The sequence below is a fragment of the Capsicum annuum genome, chromosome 1, assembly GCF_002878395.1.
Source record: "Capsicum annuum cultivar UCD-10X-F1 chromosome 1, UCD10Xv1.1, whole genome shotgun sequence".
In the NCBI taxonomy this organism is placed as follows: Eukaryota; Viridiplantae; Streptophyta; class Magnoliopsida; order Solanales; family Solanaceae; genus Capsicum; species Capsicum annuum.
The window spans coordinates 45,348,044-45,372,576 of record NC_061111.1 but is presented as its reverse complement, the minus strand read 5'-3'; the positions used below and the strand labels follow the sequence as shown (position 1 = coordinate 45,372,576).

Here is a 24,533-nt window from a genome sequence, read left to right as displayed (position 1 = left end):
CACTAAAGGTTATGGAGTAATACGTATTCCTTCATTCTTAATTAGAGATCTCGTATTAGAGTTTTGAGCGTGGAGCCGCCTTTGGTAGGAACGCATTACCCCCTAAAGTGTGACTTTGCCGATGCAAATCTGAATAAGTCAGGCCCAAAACAGGTACCGAACACCGAGGGAAATCAACTAACTAACCAACTAATAGACTGATTACTAGTCGTTAATTGGAGCTTAAGAATCATAATATGGAGTTAGGAGTCAAGAAATGAAACTACGTTGATGGAACCTGAGCAAAAGTGAGTTTGGGAGGCTTGAGATGCATTTGGAGCAGGTTGGCCACACCTTGGGCGCAAACTCGACCTCAAATGGTACTGTTTTGACCTGCTAAAGTAGGTCAGGCGTACCTTGGGTGCAAATGGCCCCAAACCAGCTGGAAAATGGCCGAAAGTGTTCTCTTTGTGGCCCCCTTTACCCCTCTCTTTTGAAATACTACTTGGGCCCTTTGGATATATGCTTTTAGACCAACAATTTTGCTTGCTTTTTCCTTCTCTTTCTTGGATCAAACAATAACTTTTGAGATGAATTTGCCTCTTGAATATATGAAGGTCTTCAAGAATATTATGAACACCAAAATTTTCATCTTTGCTTGGAATGCGAGAAAATTTGGAACCCAAATCTTTTTCAACTTTCTAAACAATTCTCATCTAATTTCTTCAAATTTTTGAACCCACTTGCTAGTTTCCTCAAGCTTCAAGAACACAAAAATAGTGAAATCCAGAAACTTCTTCAAATAACACCACAACTTAGATCTCGGATTCTTTTGGTGTGGGAAACACCTTTCAGCACTTTTTAACGACAAATCAACACCAAATGAGCAAGATCTAAGTAATCACTTCACTATTTCTCCAAGAACAAGCTCAACAATGGTGGCCTACTCCAATCACTCCAAGTACGCTAAATTTTCAAGCTTCAGCCAAAATATCCATGTATGCAACTAATCTAGTGTAAAAACAACAATAAGGACTCAAAACACAACTTTTTGGAGGTTTTCTTTAGAAATATATATTTTTTGATTTTCAAGATATCTTGATAGCTAACCTAAGATTAGAATCATTACGACGATCATAAGCCTTGTTCTGATACCAAATGATATCGAAATAAATTACAGAAATAAAAACTAACTACAATACGAGGAATGAAAGATAAAAAGATAAGAATAAGATAGACACAAGAATGGAATTAATAGCAAACAAAGGGAATGTTAAACTCTTAATCCTCTATCCAGTAATCAAACAAGCACCTAAATCTAACGCTGACCACAAGAAAATCGATTCTCAAGCAACCAATGTTTCTAAACAAAGTTTCAACACAAGCTATTCCAAGCTCACACGCACTCTCAAGAGAGTAAAAGTTCATTAGCATCAGAGTTAGTCTCAAAAATGAAAGAAAGCTCCTATTTATAGTCTAGGACTAATTATTACAACTGTTGGATCCAAAAGTGACTCATTTGTAACAAAAGAAACAAGTCAGCCCGCTTTGCATCTGCTCAAGCAGATATGGGGCACACCTTGAGCGCAGATGACATGTAGATGCCACTGTTTGGCATCTGCTTGAGCAGGTCAGGCGCACTTTGGGCACATGTACCTCCCATGCTTCTCCCGGCTCTTCTTTTGCTTTTGTTTGACGTTGCCAAGGTCCCTTGACCCTCCTTGAAGGTATTCTCCATCCTTTGGCATCTTTTGATAGCACTAAGCAGTCGTCAATTACCTCTATCTTCATGAGCATCTCATCCAAGGACCCGTAGAAAATTTAAATCGTATGACAATCAAACAAAAATAAAGAATCATACACTAATAATTGTTGAAAAAAAAACATGACCATTAATCAATGCAAGTAGTCCTTTACAACCTGGAAAGAAAGAATAACAAAACGTAGAATAACAAAACGTCCACTAAATTAAAATAATCAAAAGATTCCCTCTACTCTATTTCATGGACCCTAAAAACAATTAAAGTAAAAATGACAAAACAAATAGTGTAAATCCAAAAAACCCAAAACAAAAACTAATTTGTTGTGCACTAGATTTACCAGTATCATCAACTTCAACGTTTTTTTCCACAATATAACTATGTTTTTTAGTATACCAAAATGTAATTTTGTATTTAATTCTACTACTCACATCAACTCTAAATGTTGCCTTTGATCCATTTGAAACAGCCTTAATTGCATCATCCCATGGCATATTATGTGCCTCAATCATGCCACTTTTAGAAGCTTCTTTATCTTTACCTTGTTTAAATCCATCAAATGTATAATTACCTATAGGGTAACTTGTATTTGTACCATAGTAGAAATTAAGTGTAATATCATTGTAACGAATGCTTTTGTCCTTCATTTCATTCTTCAAATTGAGTTGAAATGATACATGGTTGTCACGTCTAGTCATGTTGTTGTTGGAGTTGACCGATTTATCAAGGCCTCGAACGTAAACATCTCCGATGGAACACTTAGGCTTTGTGGTACGTAGACTTAGCCATAGGATCAAAGCTAGGACACCTAAACTCACTATGAGTTTGACACAATGACAAGCACATGAGGTCCTAGATGAAGAAAAGTCGTAATCCGACATGTTGGAGAGTCAGAAAGACGAATTCAAGATATGAACTTAAAAGATTCAACTGAACGCGCAATTTTTTGGGGTGATGGAGGACTCTAATTATGTTTCATAAAAATCAAAGATGAAGAAGAGATGGGAATGATTGAGAGTAGTAGAGAGAAGTGGTGGACAATTTTCTTGAGATGTGAATAAATTTTATGGTTTTTAATAGACAAGATGGGGTTTTCTGATTTTTTAAAGAAGACTTTGGGTCAATGACTCTTCTATTTTAGACCTCATTTTGTTTGCTATTTTCTTCTTTGCCCTTTGGCATTTGCTTCCAATGAAATTGCATGGACAATGTTGGGGTAGTTTCCAAAAATCTAAAATAAAGATTTACTTGTTTGTTTTATTTCTTGTATCTTAATTTGATTGATTATAAAATTGTTAAAAAGGCAAAAAAGAGTAGAGCATTTGCGGTCCCTAAATTATGATATATCTTGATTTTTGATTTTATGATATATGACAAAATACATTTTAAGTTTTAATGTTTAATTAATTGAAATATGTGTTTTAAATCCTTTTATGTAAGAGTTGTGTTCTATTTGTACTTTTAAGCCTATATTATCGTCAAATATGGAGTAATAGTACAAGTTTAATAGAAGACATATCAATTAAGTGGTGGAACAACTAATGACTATAATAAATTTGTGAATATTCATAAGTAAAGACATCAAAAATAAATATTTCAATTAATTGAAGGTTAAATATATTTAGCCAAATGTCACAAAAATCATAATTATAGGACCAAATTCAAAATGTGTATAGTGCGAAATATCATTTCAATATTATAATTTTAAGTGTTATATATATATATATATATATATATATATATATATATATTAAATACAACAAAACATACTGTTAGTTTTTAGAGCATATTTGGATTGACTTATTTTAGATGCTTTTAAGCTAAAATAGGTTTTAAACAGTTTTGTAGTGTTTGGATAAAATAAAAAAGTACTTTTAATTTAAACACTTATTTTAAAATTAAAATAATAAAAATAAGTCAAAAATCATAAGTTAGAAATCTTAACTTATGATGTTTAACTTATAAACTATAAGTCATAAGGTCGTTCAAATAGGCTCTTAAAAACAGAACAAAAACATATAAAATACAAAAAGCAAAATAGCTCGGTGGACCCTTGTACAATGTCTGTTTTTTAATGTGGATACTTCTACTTATATGTTTGTCATTTGAATCCTTAAACTCATTAAAAAGCAACATTTTAAATATTTTTTTGGTGAGTGTAATACACTCGCCCCACGTCAGTTGTCACGTCATCTTTCACGTCATTTTAAATATAAAAAATATTAAATATTAAAATAAATAAATAAATAACAACCTCCACCCCATTCCTCTCACTTCCCCCTTTTTCTTTCTTTTTTCTTGTTCTCCTTCTTTTTCTATTTCTTCTTCTTCTTTTTCTTATTCTTCTCCCTCCTCTAATCATTCTTCTTTTCATTCATTATCTTCATCTTCTTATTCTTCTTGCTCTTTAAAAAAATTGAGAAGTGAGAACCGAAGAATCTGAAAAGTATTTTTTTTGTTCAAAACTCAAAAAAATCGAAGAGAGTCGAAGTGATGGGGGCCGAAGAAGAACAAAAAGTGAATTTTTTATGTGTAGGATTTGTTGGAATTTGAGAAACGAATTAATTTTTTCTTCTTTTGTATTTTTTACTTGTTGGATATATTGAAAATTGATGTTTTAGTTGTTGAAGTTTGAGAAAATAGCTCACTTGTTCTTTTTTTTTTTTTCACTTATTTGGTTTGAAGAAATTAGAGAAAAGAAGCAACTTTTTCTTTATTTTTTGTAGTTTTCACTGGTTGAATTTGCTAGAAATTGACGTTTTAGTTGCTGAAATTTGAAAAACAAATCAGTGCAACCCGTAGAGCTTCGGCGGATTTATCGGTAGCGGATCAGTGCCAAGAGAAATGGCAGCCACCCGCGAGCTTACCCTACCAAAAATTCTCAAAAGTTGTTGAGCCAAACGCCATCAATTTACAATTGAAGACCATCAATTGTGAATTCTAGTGATGGCGACAACGCCGCTTTTGACCGGCAAACCGAAAAATTTCCTCACCAGAAGGGGATCCTCCTCACAGGAAACAAAATCCACCAAAAAGCCCCAAAAGTTTGTGGGTCGAATGTCATCAATTTCGGTTCGTTTGCTGCACCACAGATCAGACTAATTTGGCGTTAATGGTGGTGTGGCCATGGCAGACTTGGGGCCTGCAGGGGTGGGGTGGGTTTTTTTTTAAAATTGTTTTTAATTATTTTAATATAAAATTGATCAAAAATGACTCTCACTCGCACCCCAGGTGCGTGCCTACACGCGTTTCGTCCTATTCAGCTGTTTTAATGCTACATAGATCCGGTCGACGGTCAAAGAATTTAAAATATTATTTTTTTAGTGGGTTCAAGAGTTTAGATGATAAATATATAAGTAAAAATATCCACATTACAAAATGAATATAATACAAGGGTCTATCAAACCAATTTGTCAATACAAAAATAGGTAAAGGGATCGCTTTTTTCTGGAAAAACAAAAGGACAATTCCAAACGTAAAGTTAATACCAAAAAGGCTAAGACACGTGTTCTCCATAAACTAAATAATTGACTTGCCAAAAATATTGATAAAACAAAATTTGAATAGTTAAGTTAGGTCCTGTTTGGTCATGAAAATAATAATTTTTCAGAATTGAAATTGAAGTTGAAGGCGATATTGTGTTTGATCATGAATATAAATTGAAGTTGTTTTTATAATTTTGTGAGAGAAATAGGAGTGAAAATAAGTTTGTACTTATTTTTACCTTTTCAAAAATATTTTTCACTAAAGCAAAATAATTCTTATGGTCAAAGACTACTATTTTACTTTTTTCACTTAAGTGAAATAAATTTTTGAAAAAAGTAAAAAAATTTATGGCCAAACGGGTCCTTAATTTGCTTGCAATAATCTTTTACTCCCTTCATTTTTAGGTAGACGTTTGGCTAAGAAAACTAAAATTTTTGAAGTCGAAATTGGAATTTGAGTTGAAATTGTGTTTATCCATAAATATATTTGGAGTTATTTTGAACTTTTGTGAGAGAAGGAAGATGAAAAAAAGGTGAAAACAACATTTTCTTGTTGTTCACTTTTTCAAATAAAACCTCAAGTTGTATTTAAAATTTTCATGGCCAAACATCAATTTGAAGTTGTATTTGGTATAAAATGATTTTTTATTTCTTTTGAAAAAGTGAAAAAAACTCAGGGTCAAACGGGCAAGTGCTTGGTTTGGACACATCCTTAATCTGTTTACTTCTAGAAAGTTAAAGATAATTTTACCAACTTACTTCTAATTAAATTTTATATTTTGTTAAGTTGACATTGATTACTGTATTTAAATTTAATAACATAATAAGAAGATTATGATTAAAATATTTTTAAAGACTTAAATATATATTTACTTAAAAACAAAATTACAATGAAAAAAAATACTTATAAAAAAATGAAGAAAGTATATATAGCGTGTTTCATGCTGTATAATTTGACAATCTTTTGGATGTCAAATAAGGATGAGACAGAGTGTTGACAATTAAGAATATATGTTCAAAAGGTGAAGATACATAACAGAGATGAGAATGTTGAAAAGAATATTTGAACATATTAAAAAATACTATAAAATTGCGAATGAAATTATTCAGAATAAAATGAAAGTAGCATGATGGCGAAAAAAGATAGGAAAACGAGGAGTATGTGAATAGCTAGGAGGTGTGAGGATGCACCAGTAAAAAGGTGTGATAGGTTGGTCATATCACATTTTAGAAGATTCAATAACTATAGATAAATAAAATGAAATTAGGAAAGGTATTTAAACAAAAATATGATATATTTTCAACTTACAAATGATATGACTTTAGGTAGTACTGTATGAACATCAAGGATTAATGTAAAACCTACATTGAATTACCCAATGAATTTAACTTTGAGAAAAAATACTCCGAATTTTTTTCATCGTGAAGCTAAATACTCAAAACGATTGTTCCAAAGTTAAATACTCAAAATTTCTAATTAAGAAAAGATTAGACCCAATTTTGCATATAATAAACTTTTACATTAATTTTTCTTTTTTTAAGCAAAAAAAAAATGAAAACCTCCCAATTAAAATTGATTTACTCCATCAATCTTACAATGCCACCCGTACATTTATTATTTACTTGAGATAAAGATGGAAATATCCAGAATAAAATATTGTTGTAAAGGAAAAACAACAACAACAAATTATTGAATGGTTCCATGAAATTTCACTCAGTCCCACACACCTGGCAAAGCACTTGCTGTTTAATTACTTTCAACAACTAAAAGTAGTTGACCAAGACTTTTTTGTGAAATCCAAGTCTTTTAAAAAAATCAAATAATAAACCCATGAAATTAACTTCTCAAAAATATATTTGTTTGTCTCATTATCTTTTAATCTGTTTAAAAAAAGAAACTTTTTTTGTGTGATTCTTTAATTTTACGTGAGATATTTAAGAATTTAGGGGTGTATAAATAGAACCGTTAAATCAAATCGAACCGATGAATCAAACCAAATCGAGGAAAAAAATCGATTTATGATTTGGTTTGATTGGTTTGGTGTTGGCAAAAAAAAAACCGATCATTCTTGGTTTGGTTTGGTATTAGAAAAAATAAAATCAAACCTAACCCAAATCGAACAGACGTAATACATATATAATTTTAATTTTTTATACGTAAAAAAATATTACGTATAATCTACTTTCTAATTACTTTTTTTATTTTTTTATATTCAGAAAATAGATATATATTCTTGGACCTTTAATTATAGTATTTTTTCATTAATAACAAACTAATACAAAGCCCAATATCTATATCTATATAATATATTAAAAATGTGAAGGGCCTTAGAAAAGATGTTTGAACGTTTTGCCCTTCATTAAAATTTTCGCTTTAAACAAAATCATTTTTCACTATTTTTTTCTAATTTTTAAAATTTAATAATTAATTAATATATATTTATGGTAAAACCCTTTCTTGTTAGAAGTCGTCAGAATTAGTGACAACTAATACTTTTTCTATTAGTTTAAGAATTATAAAACAACTAAATTTGATTTTAATAAGATTTGAAAAATCTAGAAACAAATATAAACGTCTTAGAATAAGAAAATTTTAATAAGTATTAAATTTTAAAAAGTTTTAAATACGTAATAAGAAAAGGCTTTTTATTATTTTATCAAACTATTATTTAACTATTTTTACTAAAAAAACACGTCTCACCTCAAAAAGAAAAAAAAATAAGTAGTGCTAGATTGTAGTTAGCATACGACCTAATTTCTTTCTTTTAAGTATGATTTTTTATTTAATTGGGAGTCCTTAATTTTCTTTTCTTTTAAGTTTCGTTTGTCTTGATTTTCTATGATAATTAGTTTTTTATGAAAAAAGTTTCTCAAATTAGATTAGATTTTTTTCATGTTTCATCGACTCTTTCTTAAAAGGAAAAAAATTGTACATCTATATATTGAGCATTCCTTTTTTTCAATAAATAATAGAATAACATTCACAATTTAATTGTTAAAGAGTATGTTCAAGAGAAGATTAGTTTTATGTTCTTTGGTATTAGTTTTTAATTTATAGGTCAACAATATTAAATATTATGCATCTTTTATTAACGTTTTTTTATCGTATGATTTATTGTAATTTCAATTGTTGGCTTTCGCATGATGTGCAGGTAAAGAAAAATTATGTGAGTGTGTGGTTGAGATGCTGATTACGAGATGATTTAAAGGTATATTTAAAAAAAAAAAGAATTATTTCTCATTCATATTAGTACGATTTATGTTGTTAAGGCGTTGATTAGAAGTGCACATTCTGCTCTTTGATTCGATTTTATCAAATTTCAATTCAATTCTTTAATTTATAATTTTAAAAAGTAGACATCGAACACCAAATCGAACTATTTCAGTTTGGTTCGCTTTCTTTCAACTTCGTTTTTATTTGCTTCGGCGTTCAGAAATATTTAAACTTTTTGTCCTTCGTTAAAAGTGTCTGTTTTAGACAATATTATTTCTTCAATATTTAAGAATTGAAAATTTATTAAATATTTTAATAAAATATATGTTATGTTTGCGCTATTTTATTAAAGTGTGAAGGATCTTTGAGAAGTGATTTAAATTTTTTGTTCTTCATTAAATTTTTTTGTAATAGACAAAATCATCTAAGTTTAAATAATCAAATGTTACACGTGCGAGACACGCGGGGTTTAACTAGTTAATATAAAAACCTAAAACTTTTTAATTGCTTCACTTTTTACATTTTACTTTCCAAGTTTTCAGAGAGTTCTCATTATTTTCTCATCTTACTTTCATCTTATTTTTCTCATTCGTCAAGTTGTGATTTAGATTTGTTTCTCTTCTTTCTCTTTTTTTTTTAATGGAATTATGTTATAATTAATTACTTTATGGAGTTAAGTTTTTAATAAGTTGTCTCCAATTCTTCATTATTTTGTGTGCTCACATTTTATGTGAAGGAAACTTTCAGACAAGTTACTGTAACCAGTGACTTAAAAATTGAACTACTTAGGTATCTACATAATATTACTTTGAGAGATAGTAGTTTAGACGTCTTAGTAATTTGCCAACTTAATTTTTATTGGAACTACTCTATGACCATTTCTTTTTTAATCTTTTTAGTGAAAACATTTAATTTTTTCTTTTGTAAAAATATCGAGAAAACTGAAAAACCAAAAAAACCCGACTAAAATCGAAATAAAAAAACCGATTGTATATTGGTTTGATTTGGTTTATAGATTTAGAAAACCGACATTATTGGTTTAGTTATATTTTAATAAAAAATCGAACCAATCCGACCTATGTACACCCCTACTTATAGGAGTCTACAACTGAAAACTCATGCGAAAACGAGTTAAAAATGAGTACAAAATAAAGAAAAATCATTTTCAAGCTTTACCAGCAAAACCCCTCGAAACTCATTTTAAAAATCAAGAATTTGAAGTTGTTTTGAAGATGAAATCGAGAGAAAAATGTTAATTATAAGATTAAAAACTTACCCATGGAAGAAATCTCAAAAACTCCTTTGGAATCGTCCAAATCTGAGCTCCCAAGCTGGGTGGAAATGGTGGAAATGGTGGAAATGGAGTTTTGATTCTCAACTTGGGTGAAAATCACAAAAAATAAAATAGAAGTTCTTGGAAAATGGGGAAAATAGAGTGCTAAATTGATATACAATGATTTTACGAGAAGAACACGTCAAAAATCGTCAAAATCGGAGTTTTCTAGCTCCCAAAATGTCAAAAATATAAATTTGGGGTCTTATACTCAGTGATGGTCATGTACGTGACACTTTGATCACTTAAGCGACCTGGTCAATGGGTCAAAGTATCTCTTACGCGACCAAAAGTTCGCGTACGCAATAACACCAGCACGAACAATTTTGAAAACTTATTTTTGACCTCCGAAACTCATTTGGAGCCCTATGGACATGATTCAATAGTGAATTTTGATTGTAAAACATATTTCAGATCCAATCATCAAATTTACGAAAAAAGGTCATGAATCACAAAATTGACCCCCGAGACCCTATTAACACTATTTTTGAACCAAGGATCGAAATAAGATCTAAAAGCCACGAAACCGAACCAACTCCGCTACTAACACAAACTCGACCTTCCAGACTCAATGACGACATCAATTTTTTTTAAAAATATCATTTTCACAAATTTGACCTCCGAAACTCAATTTCACAACTTTTCAAATCGAGGGTCGAAATGAGATATAAAATTCATAAAACCACACCAATCATGTTATCACTCTAAAATCGATGTTCGGCATCTGCTGGCATGATCCATTTTACCATTTGATACACAGATCAATAAATATTGATCGAAGTGAACTATAAGACTTTTCAATCCACCAAAAACCACAATATCATATAAAACACACTGAAATACACTGAGAATCATGCCAATCATCCCCATACTTAAGAAATACCACAAAGCAACCACGAGGAGGAGTAAAATGATCAAATCACATAGAAATAAATATTTTACATAAATCACCAAAAATTAAGTTGTTACATCATCTACCATTAAAAATCTAGTTCATTCTAAAACTAAAGGCAAAGAATTACCTAAAATCGCGAAAAGATGGGGATAAGAACTATGCATGTCAGACTCGACCTCTCAAGTATCCTCATCTATAGATTGATGTCTCCACTGGACCTTAACCACCAACTGTCTAACATCTCTAGCGAAGATGAGACAAACTCCTCAACAAAAGACAACCTCTCATTTAACTGAATCGAATCCTAACGGATGACATGAGACTCATCCAGAATATAACACCGAAGCATAGAAACATGAAAAATTGGATGAACATCTGATAAATCTGGAGACAGTGCTAACTCATAAGCCATACCACTAATAATCCGAAGGATTTAAAAAGGCCCAAAATACCTGGGGCTAAGCTTTCCCCCCTTCCCAAACCTCATCACTCCCTTTATGGGTGAAACTAAAAGGAAAACTCGATCACCAATACTAAATATCAAGGAATAAACTCTATGATCTGCATAACACTTTTGCCTACTCTATGCCACTCGCAGCCTATCCTTAATGATCCAAACTCTATCCAATGACTCACAAAGTAAGTCCGTACCTCGAGGTCTAATCTTAGAAACCTCAAACCAACCAATTGGATAGTGAAAACCTCTACCATACAAAGCCTCAAAATAAGCCATATCAATATTGAAATGGTAGCTATCATTGTATGCAAACTCCGCCAAAGCTAAGTGATTCTCCCGCTGACCACCAAAGTCCATCACATAAGCACCGAATATATCTTCCAAAACCTAAATAGTGTACTCCGACCGACCGTCAGTCTGAGGGTGAAAGGCTATACTAAGATCAACTCGAGTATCCACCTCTCCAGAAAAGTCTTCCAAAAGTGAGATGTAAACACTAAACCTTGATCTAAGAAAATAGATACCGGAACATCATGAAAATGCATTATCTCACGAATATAGATATGGGCCAACCTCTCAGCACTGAAATAACCTAAACTGAATTACAATGAGCAGATTTGGTTAATCAATACACGATAACACACACACTATCAGAACCATGAGAAGTATGAGACAACCCAATCACGAAGTCGATAGTGATCCATTCTCATTTTCACTCAAAAATGGGTAACCTCTGAAGCAATCCACTAGGCCTCAAATACTCTGCCTTCACCTATTACAACATAGGCAACGAACTACAAAGTCTACTATATCCTTCCTCATACTATCCCATCAGTAAATCTGTCTTAAATCACGATCTATCTTAGTCACTCTGGGATAGAATACCTGAAACAATGGGCCTCCTGCAAAATCAATCAAATCCAATCACCCACTCTCGATACACAAACTAGGCCTCCAATTCTTAAAACACCATTTGAATCAAGTGAGGCTTTCTCAGCCTCACCACTCAACACCTTATCCCAAATCAATATCAATCCAACATCATCAAACCGATGAGCTCGAATCTACTCCGTCAAATAAGGCCTAACCTCCATGAAAGCCAAAACACACTCAGTTGTTGAAATATTGAGCCTAGCTATCTGGTTAGATAAATACTGAATCTCTAAGGCTAAAGGCTGCTCCTGGGTCAAAAGATACGCCAGGCTACCCATTCTAGTCGAATTTTAGCTCAAGGCATCTGCAACCACGTTAGCCTTTTTTGGATGATAAAAAATAGTCAACTCATAATCCTTAAGCAACTCCAGCCAACGGCGCTGCCTCATACTAAGATATCGCTGGGTGAAGAAATATTAAAGGTTACGATGATCCAAAAAATCTCAAAATGGACTCCATACAAGTAGTGCCTCTACAACTCAAAGTAAAAACAATCGTGCACAACTCCAGATCATGGGTAGGGTAATTCCTCTCATGGGATTCAAGTGACAAGAAAAATACACAATCACCTTACCCTCTTGTATCAATACAACTCCTAACCCAACACCAAAAGCATCACAAAAGTAAGTAAAATCCACGTCTACCCTGGGCAAAGTCAAGATAGGAGCTAAATTCAACAAATCTTTAAGCCTTAGAAAGCTCGCCTCACAAGCATCGGACCACTGAAAGGAAATCTTTTTCTGAGTCAACTTGGTCAATGGAGCTATAACAAATGAAAAACCTTTAACAAAGCACCAATAATAACCTGGTAACCCAACAAAACTCTAAATCTTATCCCTTAACCTCTGAAGTACAATCCAGAAATGCTCTTCATGGCCATCCTCACTCTTGGAATAAACCAAGATATTATCTATAAAAATAATAACAAAGGAGTTGAGATATGGTTGAAACATCCGACCAAGCTAAAGTCATGGTTTTAGCACAATAATTTAGGACAGCATGATAAGAAGACCTCAAAATCTGCCATATCAAGGACAAACACATCTACCCCAGTTTTATGCCCAGGAAAAGTCACAACACAAGATCAGTACTCTTGATCCACCACTAAAGAATCTCCTACCAGGGTAGATACATGAATAGGAACATCAGGAGGCTTACAAGTAGAATCAAAACCCAAAGCAAAGTATGTAGACACATAGGAGAAAGTTAATCTCGAATCAAATAACACAGATGTAGATCTAAAATAAATGGGGACGATACCTGTGATAACAAAATCAGAGGCCTCTACCTATGGCCTGGAAGGTACAACATAACACTGACCACATCTACCACCTGATTGAGTAGCTCCATGACTACCACTACGGGACCTACCACCTCTGTTTCTCCCCCTTTTTTTAGTACCCTTACCTTATAGTCGAAATAGGAGTAACTTTGAATACACGGTGGGGCAGTTCTTAGCCAAATGGCTAATCTCATCACACACATAGCAAACTCTATGGCTTGACTCAATAAGAAAAGATACGATTGGTCCCGAATGGCGACCCAAAATTGCTACCTGGACTTTGTAAGGTTACCTATACTGGTCTGCCATAGTACCCACAGAAACCTCTAGAATCTTCGCCTCAATAAGTGTGATCTCTGAACTCACCCGTACGATGCACTTTCTTGGAGCCTCCCTGAGATGATCGAAGAATAGACTCAGTTATCTTAGCATGATCTATTATACTCTAAAATGATGTTTTATACACTACCATTTGAGTTATAGATATTTGAAGAGAAATATTTAACCCATTCACAAACTTCTGAATCTTCTCAGATTTGGTGGTAATACTGGCATAAAATATCTAGACAAGGCATGAAATCGTGCCTCATACTCCACAACAGTCATGGAGCCCTTCTCCAGTCGATCAAACTCATCTCTCATCAGATTCCTCAGATTGAAAGGCACAAACCTACTTTTAAAAGAACTCAGCAAACTGATCCCAAGTTATATTAGGAGAATCAAGAGGTCTGCAACCAACAAGTGACCTCCACCATTCCCTAGTTACATCTCTCAAATGGTAAGTAGTATACGCAATACCATACAACTCCAACGAACCTAGGTTATGCAACTTCTCATGATAATTAATTAAGAACTCATAGGCATCCTCGCCCACAGCACCACTGAACCTATGGGGATCCAAACAAGTAAACCTCTCAAACCTCTTCTGATTCAAAGACAAAACGACACTCACAATAATATGAGGCATAGTAAATCTAGCCGACTGAGATCCCACTTGAGGAGGTAACATAGACGAAGGCTAAAATCTTGATCTCAAAAAACCATACACTAATGTCGGGATAAAAGGAACACACTTAAAATCTGTAGAGTACCACATGTAGATGTCGGTACCACTGGAGGATCCACACTTAAAATCAGAGGAACACCGCATACACTCACACAGAAGGAGTGAAACTTAGTTTAGAATTCAAGGTTTAAAAGGTTCATACAATAAGGAATAAAATAAGAAAAGTTTCCTAAGGACATCTTAGAGACTCTAAAAGATAGATACAGACGTCTACATACCGATCCGCGAGACTCTATTAGATACCTCATTCTTATACTATTAAAACCAATGAACCTGGCTGCTCTGATATCAATTTGTCACGACCCTAAAACCAAGGGTCATGATGGTACTTATCGCAGCAAGCTTTGACAAGTAAGTCTATTATCCAAACTTATATTAATTCTGGAAAATAATGATATCAAAACCCACGGCAAGACTTCTCGAGCGAAGTCGAACCACACACATATATAGTAAAAACAGAAATACATAGTCAAAGATACCAAATCAAATCCAAAAACCTGGTGTCACAGCGTAAGAATATAACTAGTACAACTCGAGATCAAAATACCTAATATATCTAAAATAGGAACAACTCTATCTCAGAATACAAATAAAACATAGTCTAAATAAGAAAATATAGTAGTAGACTCCAGAAGCAAGAATCCAAATGCTATCTTGAATAGCTCCAAAGTATTGCCCGAATCAAAAGTCATGAGGTGCACTCAAACCAGGATCTGTACTGAAAGGGCACAATAAGAGTGAGTACGGTCCACTTGTACTCAGTAGGTATCATAGGTCAACTGATCAAAGTAGAAAATAAAATATACAAAATACACACTAAAGGCACATCACCTGCAATCAGAAAATGTCTCAAATAGTAGCCCATACCATCTCTACTAGCATTTATAATATACACACATATAACAAGTACAAGTAAAGAAAAGAAAGACAACTATATACGTACATCAAATACAAGTATAGAAAAATAGAACAAATGGATAAATTTCAAATCAAAGACAGAAATGCAATCACAACATAAGCACAATATATAAAGTACAATGAAGATGATGATAATGATGATGTAAAGTACAAGGTTATCGCACAACCTCCGAATATACCTACAGAGCTAAAACTTTCTGACATAGGACTCATGGGGAATTTGTTAACTCGTATACTATCAATATCTAATACCAATATCCATATCTCCTCTCCGGCACATCCTTTGAAGAGGTTTTTTTTAAAAGATGTCACATTTTATGTCAAAAAAAGCCAGTATTTTCATGGTAGTACCAATGTTTCATTATTGAAAATGATATGAGGATGTAATGCTCATAACCAACTAGAATGAGAAATTCTATATCCAACCAATATACCAACCAAGTGAGCTAAAATTCACTCATTAATCCAACCATCCATGAATCCAACATAATTCATATGCCAATAGAATGAAATATATTAAAAAGTCACCATTAATACCACATTAGGATTTTTCATCAACTAAGATACAATTAATTTCATGTACACAATGTCAATAATATCATATAGGACCCCACACGATCACACATAGCAAATAATATTCCCAAACCGCCAAATAACATCAATATATAGGCCCTCAAATGGAAACAACACGATAATTATAGTGATTTTCCTGATTAGTTCTCACACCCTTAACATGATTTTGTATCAACATTAACTATCCAGCCCAGTCTGAAGAAAGTTAAGCCATAACCTACCTCGTATGCCGAAAATCGATCTAAAAGCCTTCAATAAAAAGTCTTACTTTCATGAATAGACTCAAAATCAACTAAGACATATAAATATAAAATCTATGTGTCAAAAGAAAGCCAAAGACACTCATATAGCTTTATTTTTAGTACGGGTCAAAACGAACTCATGAAATGAGTTTTCAATAGAGAAGGTTAAAACCATAATTTTATTTTAGAAGCATGTTCCCCATACTTATAGGAGTCTACAGCTGAAAATTCATGCAAAAACGAGTTAAAAGTGAGGTTCAAATCAAAGAAAAAATATTTTCAAGCTTTACCGACAAAACACCCAAAATCCATTTTAAAAATCAAGAATTTGAAGTTGTTTTGAATATGAAATTGAGGAAAAATAATAATTATAAGATTAGAAACTTGTCCATAAAAAAATCTCGAAAACTTCTTTGGAATCGTCCAAATCTGAGCTCCCAAGCCTCGAAAATGATGAAAATGGGGTTTTGATTCTCAATTTGATGGAAATCACAAAAATTAAAATAGAAGTTCTTAGGAAATGGGTAAAATAGAGTTTTAAATCTATAGATAATGATTCTACGAGAAAACCACATCAAAAATCTTCAAAATTGAAGCTTACTAGCTCCCAAAATGTCAAAATACGAATTTAGAGTCTTGTACTCAACGATTGACTCGTACCCGGAACTTTGATAGCTTACGTGACAGGGTTAAAGGATTAAAGTGTCTCTTACGCGACCAAAATTTCGCGTACGCAATCACATTAACACCAGCAATTTTGAAAACTTATTTTTGACCTCTGAAACTCATTTGAACTCCTATGGACATGATCTAATAGTGAATTTTGATTGTAAAATATATTATGGATCTAATGGAATCATCATATTTATAATAAAAAGGTCATTATCAAAAAATTAAACTTCGCAACCCTATTGATACTATTTTTGAATCGAGGGTCGAAATGTAATCTAAAAGTCATGAAACTAAATCAATCTCGTTACTAACTCAAATTCGACCTTTCGGACTCAATGGCGATATCAGATTGTCGAAAAGCATTATTTTGACAAAGTTGATTCCCGAAATCCAATTTCACAACTTTTTAAACCGAGGATCAAAATGAGATATAAAATCAAAAAACCACACCAACCTAGTTACCATCCTAAAATCGACGTTACGGATTTGTTGGCGCAGTCTGTTTTGCCATCCGATTCATAGATCAATAAAAAATGATCGAAGTTAACTATAAGGATTTTGAAGCCACTAAAATCCACAATATTAGAAAAATCACACTGAAATGCATCGAGAACTGTGTCAATCATCCCCACACCCAAAAAATACCACAAAGCAACCACGAAGAGGGGTAAAATAGTCAAATCACACAGAAACAAATATTTCACATAAATCACCAAAAATCAAATCGTTACAGATACACTCAACAATAATTTGTTCTTTTATATAATTTTTCAATGAAAAACTTGGTATACGTGCAACGCACATATCCTAAGCTAGTAAAGTGAAAAACTTGAAGCAGACAACTTAAGATTCCTAAAGATATTTTAATTTTGGGAATATATTCATAAATAATGGAAAGAGACAAAAAGTAGTAGAATAATTTGATGACTGAGCATTTTGTTGAATTAAAATTGTAAACAGATTTGTTATAAACACATACTAATGTTTTATTCATAAGATATTTTGCTTAATAGCAATAAATTTTACTGGCCGTATCCGAGCATCTGTATTCACTCTTAAATCTCTTTTTTACCCCTCCTAAGAGCTCTCAACTTTTCGATCTTTTAGTGACACAAACTAAAAACCTCAAAATTGAAAGTTGAGGGTACTTACCGTGTGAGCAATCCCCTCTTGTCACACTAGAATCTTAAAATTTACATGATAAAGAATTTGACTCTAAATTTGTATCTATATCAAGTATCCACACTCAAGTCCGAACAAGATAGACCTTTAGTAATTTACATACACGATACAAATTCAAATTAATCAGACTTCAAATACTAGATAATCAAACAAACAAACTGATATTGGAGCAAACTATGAAAATGAAAACTAACTACGATACGAGGAATGAAAGATAAAAGGATAGGAATAACATAGACACGAGAATGAGATTGAAAGCAAATAAAGGGTATGTTAAACCCTTAATCCTCTATCCAATAACCAAACAAGCACTTAAATATAACGCTGACCACAAGGAAATCAATTACTAAGCAATCAATGTTTCTAAACAAAGTTTCAGCGCAAGCTATTCCAAGTCACACACATTCCCAAGAGAGTGAAAATTCATTAGCATCAAAGTTGATCTCCAAAATGAAAGAAAGCTCTTATTTATAGTCTAGGATTAAATATTACAACTTATGGGCCTAAAAGTGATCCATTTGTAACAAAAGAAACAAGTCATCCCGCTTTATATTTGCTCAAGCAGATGGGGAACACCTCGGGCATAGATGGCACGCAAAAATGCCACTGTTTGGCATCAAGTTGAGTAAATATGGGGTGCATGTCCCTCCCGTCGCCTTTCTAGACTCTAATTTTTCTTTTGTTTGACCTTGCTAAGGTCCCTTGACCCCCCTTGAAGGTATCCATCCTTTGGCACCTTTTTATAGAACTAAGAAGTTATCACACACCTCTAACTTCATAGGCATCCCATCCAAGGGTCCGAAGGCAATTTGGATTGTATTATTCTCTCTTTCTTGAAGAAGATTCATCCTCAAATCTATAATCTTAGAGCACAAGATAAGAACAAACAACCAATACATCCTCGGAGCACGAGGGTTAGCACAAGGGTTAACATCAATATTTCCATACCAAGGAGACACCCACTTCATATAACCAAACATCTCTTTGGTCTAATGAAGTGAACTTGTTATTCAAGGTGCAAAGGAATTGGCTACAATAAACATCAAGAAACTCTTCTAAATCATTTCTATTAACAAAATTACCAAATAATGCATCATATGTTGGAACAAGTAATGATAGAATCAAGTAGTCATTATGGTGTAGATTACCCTTCCTTTTACAACAAGCCATGTTTACACACAAGACATTCTCAACATAAACATGACTATCTTCACAAGATAAGAAAATAGAATGATAAGAGCTAAAATTACCTAAGGCGCTAAATGGACAAGATCACATGAAGGTAAGAACAAACATCTTAGACACCTCATATTCCTCTCACTTGAACAACCTTCCAAGAAAGTTACAACTTGTCTATCCACGTAAGTTTGACAAGGGACAAGGAACAAGAGTTTTTTATCAAGTAGGGACCATAGACTCTTTGAAAAATAATAAATAGATAAACCATTCGGATTGGGGAGGCCACACATTCTATGCACATTCAAGACATTCCAAAAGGTGTTCTGAGAGATATCAACATCATCTAGGTAGGATTTCAAGTCAAAAATCTTGAAAAGATTGTCTACCATAGGGTAAATGTCATCACGGTAAAACCCAGCAATTCTAGAAATAAGATGGGGTAGGTACATACCTTTGGAGCAAAACCTTGAGCTTGCTCTCTTGCCTTCTAGGCTTACACCATGTGGACTTTCCCTCCCATGCATCAACTTGAAAATTGGCAAAATGCAAGTGTCAAAGGTAGAAAACAACAAGGGCTTGGATTTGTCACTAATCTCTCCTTCATGATCCCAAAGCACCTCATCCTTACTACTCATCTCCCGCCTCATCATAAAGTTAAAATTTATAACATCTCCTTCTTGAGGCCAAACATCTTTATGGGAAGCTTTCGTCATCAATCCACGAATTCTCACACCTAAAGTCTTTACACTCTTGTGTGTCTTTATCACCACCATCTTCTTGGGTCACCTTATCCCCAATAAAGTACGCATCACCTTTCACCAATACTATATTCCTTCGATTAGGAAATTCATTTACCTTATGACCCTAAACTTGACATTTAAAGCAAACAATACCTATAGGATTGGTGTTATAATATTGATTTCTTTCTTTCTTTGGTGGATACCTTGGGATTGACTTCTCAACAACCTTCTTCTCAAAGGACTTGTTGAAATCCTTGTTATTATTCCATCCGAATAAAGTAGAAGAACCGTAGCCTTTATTGAAAGACTTCTAGGAATTGTTGTTTCTCTCGACCTCAATGTCTACTTCAACAAGGTCTTTTATTCGTTCAAACCTATGGACAACTAATTGAGAAGCAATGTCACAGTCCAAGGCAACTTTGAATTGAGCCGTTTAATGATTTGGTGGTTTAACAATCTTATGATAAAGGATAAAGTTTTGGAATTCCTTATAGTAGCCTTCCACACCTTTACCCCCTTGTCTCAAGTTATAGAGCTTGGTGAGTTTCTCTTGTTTGAACATTTCCATCACATACCTCTCCCTCTTAAGTGCAGCCAATTTATCCCAATTTAGAAGGTCGGGATTACTATTTTTTTTGTTGCACCGTCTTAGTCATCCACTAAGTAGAAGCATACCCTTTAAGTTGAGAAATCACATATGTAGCTTTCTTGTGTCCAGTTAACTCATTGAGTTGGAAAAGATCCTATTGCTTTGTACTTTCCAATCAAGGTAAATCGACGGATCACTAGTTCCTTAAAAGGCAGGAAGAGTGATCTTAATAGAGTTAAGATCTATGTCTCAACCTATTTTTCCTCCTTGAGCCCATTGATATCCTTGATCTTGTGGTTGGTTTCCCTAATTCCCTCTTCTATGAGGAATCAGACCAAATCTTCATACTCATCCTCTATGTCTTCTCCCTTGCATATCTCTCTTGTTCCGTACAAATTCTTCGTACATGGCCACCTCAGCCATTACTTTTTCTTCTTTTTCTTGAGGCCAATCAAGGTAAATTGATGGATCACTAGTTCCTTTAAAGGCAGGAAGAGTGATCTTGATAGAGTTCAGATCTGTGTCTCGACCTATTTTTCCTCCTTGAGCTCATTGATATCCTTGATCTTGTGGTTGGTTTCCCTAATTCCCTATTCTATGAGGAATCAGACCAAATCTTCATACCCATCCTCTATGTCTTCTCCCTTGCATGTCTCTCTTGTTTCATACAAATTCTTCGTACATGGCCATCTCATCCATTACTTTTTCTTTTTTTTTCTTGAGGCCCCTCTCCCTTACATCTTTAACTAGGATTGGTTAATTATGATTAGCCGGTACTCGAGGTGGTGGGTTTTGGTTAAGGGGGGCTCGGGGTAGTCCTTGAGGTGTTTGGATGTGTGGTTCTTGGTTTTGTGAAACTCCATGGTTGTATTGGGCTTATAGTGGACGTAAGGGATTTCAATTATACGGATAAGTAGTAGTTTATGGGATGGGTTCATGGGTTTGTGGTTGAGGGTGGTACATTTTGTGAAGGGTTTCTGGGGATATAGTAAGGGAAATGTTTCGAGCATGTCCACTAGTGGAGGCATGAGAGTTTTGAGGGGTTGAATTGGTGGAATCTAGGTAGTCTTCCAAGTTGTCCATCCTCTTTGTGAAGGAGCTTTCCATGTTTTCTATTCTTCGACTCATGGATTCAACTGTGGCTAAGATTGAGTTTGAAGCATTGTGATCCACCATTTGTGGTATTTCTTCATCCGGAGCCATTATACTTAACAAAATAAATACTAAACAAAACAAGTTCTCAGAGCACACACCTTTGTTTTGCCTTTCAATTGGCATCGCTAGCATTGAAAGATTGTTTGTACTCCAATTAGAAGACATCGTATCAATTGTGGCTTCTAATCCGAATGGATCCTTGTTTGATATTGAAAAGAAAACTCAAAACAAACTTACATACTTTAATAAAGAAAGAACAACAAAAACAAAAGAGAAAAGCACACAAGAACCGACAAGAAAGAAAATAGAATCCAGAACTAATTAACCAATTAATAAATTGATTATTAGTCGTTAATTAGTGTTTAAGAATCAAAATATGAAGTCAGGAGTTAAGAAATGAAACTAGATTGATGGAACCTGAGCAAAAGTGAGTTTTGGAGGCTTAAGATGCGTTGGAGCAGGTTGGACACACCTTGGACGCAGACTAAGCGCAGATAGTACTTTTTTGACCCGCTTTCACCTTGGGTGCACCTTGGGTGCAGATGGACCCAGACAAGCTGGAAAATAGCCGAAATTGTCCTCTTTGTGGGCCCCTTTGGCTCTCTCTTTTGAAATATTTCTTGGGCTCTTTGAATATGCTTTTAGACCAATACTTTTGCTTCCTTTTTCCTTCTCCTTCTTGGATCAAACAACAACTTTTGGGATGAATCTGCCTCTTGAAGATATGAAGGTCTTCAGAATACTATGAACACCAAATTTTTCAGCTATTTCACCTTTGCTCGAAATGCGACGAAATTTGAAACCCAAACTCTTTTCAACTTTCTAAACACACTCCAAATGACCTTAAGCCTCAATTCTCATCCAATTTCTTCAAATTTTTGAACCCACTTGCTAGTTTCTTCAAGATACAAGAACACAAAAATTATAAAATCTTGAAACTTCTCCAAATAGCACCACAACTTAGATCTAAGGTTCTTTTGGTGTGGAAAACACTTTTCTATACTTTTTAATTTCACAAATCAACACCAAATGAGCAAGATCTAAGTACCCACTTCACTATTTCTTCAAGAACAAGCTCAACAATTGTGGCTTACTCCAACCTTCCAAACATACCAAATGTTCAAGTTCCGACCTAAATATCACTAGATGGAATAAATAAGTGTAGAAACAACAATAAGGACTCAAAACACAATATTTTTTAGGTTTTTTCTTTAAAAATGTTATTTTTTAGTTTTCAAGATATCTTGATACCTAACTCAAGATTAGAATCGTTAGGACAATTCTAAGCCTTACTCTGAAATCAAATGACATCGAAACAAATTGCGAAAACGAAAACTAACTACGATACGAGGAATGAAAGATAAAAAGTAAGAATAAGATAGACACAAGAATGGAATTGAAAACAAATAAATGGTATGTTAAACCCTTAATCCTCTATCCAATAACCAAACAAGCACCTAAATCTAATACTAACCATAAGGGAATTGATTCTCAAGCAACCAATATTTCTAAACAAAGTTTCAACCCAAATTATCCAAGCTCAGACACACTCAATAGAGTAAAAAGTTCATTAGTATCAATGTTGGTCTTCAAAATGATAGAAAAATCCTATTTATAGTCTAGGATTAATTATTACAACTTATGGACTCAAAAATGACCCATTTGTAACAAAAGAAACAAGTCAGCGCGTTTTTAATCTGCTCAAGCAGATGAGGCGCATCTTGGGGCCAGATGGAAAGTAGATGCCACTGATTAACATCTGCTTGAGCAGGTCAGGTGCACCTTGGGCGCATGTGATGTCCCTCTTGTGCTTCTCCCGGCTTTTCTTTTGCTTCCATTTTACCTTGTCAAGGTCCTTTGACCCTCCTTGAAGGTATTATTCATCCTTTGGTATCTTTAGATGGCACTAAGGAGTCGTCAAGTACATCTAACGTCATGAGCATCCCATCCAAGAGCTCGGAAGCAATTTGGATGGTATCACAGACAAACCAAAATAAAGAATCATACATCAATAATTGTTGAAACAAATAAAATATTACCATTAATCAATGCAAGTAGTCCTTTACAACCTTTTAAGAAAGAATAACAAAAAGTCCACTAAATTAAAATACTAATCAAAAGATTTCCTCTCCTTCATGAATCCTAAAAACAATTAAAGTAAAAATGAAAAAACAAATAGTGGTCCAAAACAAAAACTAATTTGTTGTGCACTGGATTTACCAGTATCATCAACTTCTAACTTTATTTTCCACAAAATAATTATGTCTTTTGGTATACCAAAATGTAATTTTGTACCTAATTCTACTACTCACATCAACTCTAAAACTTGCTTTAGATCCATTTGAAACTGCCTTAATTGCATCATCCCAGGGCATATTATATGTCTCAATCATTCCACTTTTAAAAGCTTCTTTGTCTTTACCTTGTTTAAATCCATCAAATGTATAATTACCAATAGGGTAACTTGTATTTGTACCATAGTAGAAATTAAGCGTAATATCATCATAACGAACGCTTTTGTCCTTCATTCCATTGTTCAAATTGAGTTGAAATGATACATGATTATCGTGTCTAGTCATATTGTTGGAGTTGACTGATTTATCAAGACCTCGTACGTAAACATCTCCGATGGAACATTTAGGCTTCGTCATACGTAGACTTAGCCATAGGATGAGTGCTAGGACACCTAAACTCACAATTGCTCCGACGCAATTACAAGGACATGAGTTCCTAGAGGAAGAGAACTCATAATTGGACATGCTGGAAAGTCAGAGAGACGTATTCAAAATTTAAACTTAACAGATTCAATTGAACGCGATATTTTTAGGGGTGATGGAGAACTCTAATAATTTTTTTATAGGAATCAAAGAAGAAAATAA

At 33.6% G+C, this 24,533-nt stretch overlaps 2 protein-coding genes across 2 annotated transcripts; both read right to left on the bottom strand.

Annotated features, from left to right (window-relative positions):
• Nucleotides 1-1,187: 1,187 nt before the first annotated feature.
• On the bottom strand, nt 1,188-2,820 carry LOC107874544 (protein NDR1). The gene is made up of 2 exons (XM_016721310.2): nt 2,171-2,820; nt 1,188-1,764 (listed from the first exon to the last, which is right to left on the bottom strand). Exons 1-2 carry the CDS (start codon nt 2,618-2,620, stop codon nt 1,495-1,497), a joined length of 720 nt encoding a protein of 239 aa, XP_016576796.1. The 5' UTR covers nt 2,621-2,820; the 3' UTR covers nt 1,188-1,494.
• Nucleotides 2,821-23,672: 20,852 nt separating this feature from the next.
• LOC107854707 (protein NDR1-like) lies at nt 23,673-24,527 on the bottom strand. Its single transcript, XM_047396516.1, has one exon. It carries the CDS (start codon nt 24,411-24,413, stop codon nt 23,883-23,885), a length of 531 nt encoding a protein of 176 aa, XP_047252472.1. The 5' UTR covers nt 24,414-24,527; the 3' UTR covers nt 23,673-23,882.
• Nucleotides 24,528-24,533: the final 6 nt, after the last annotated feature.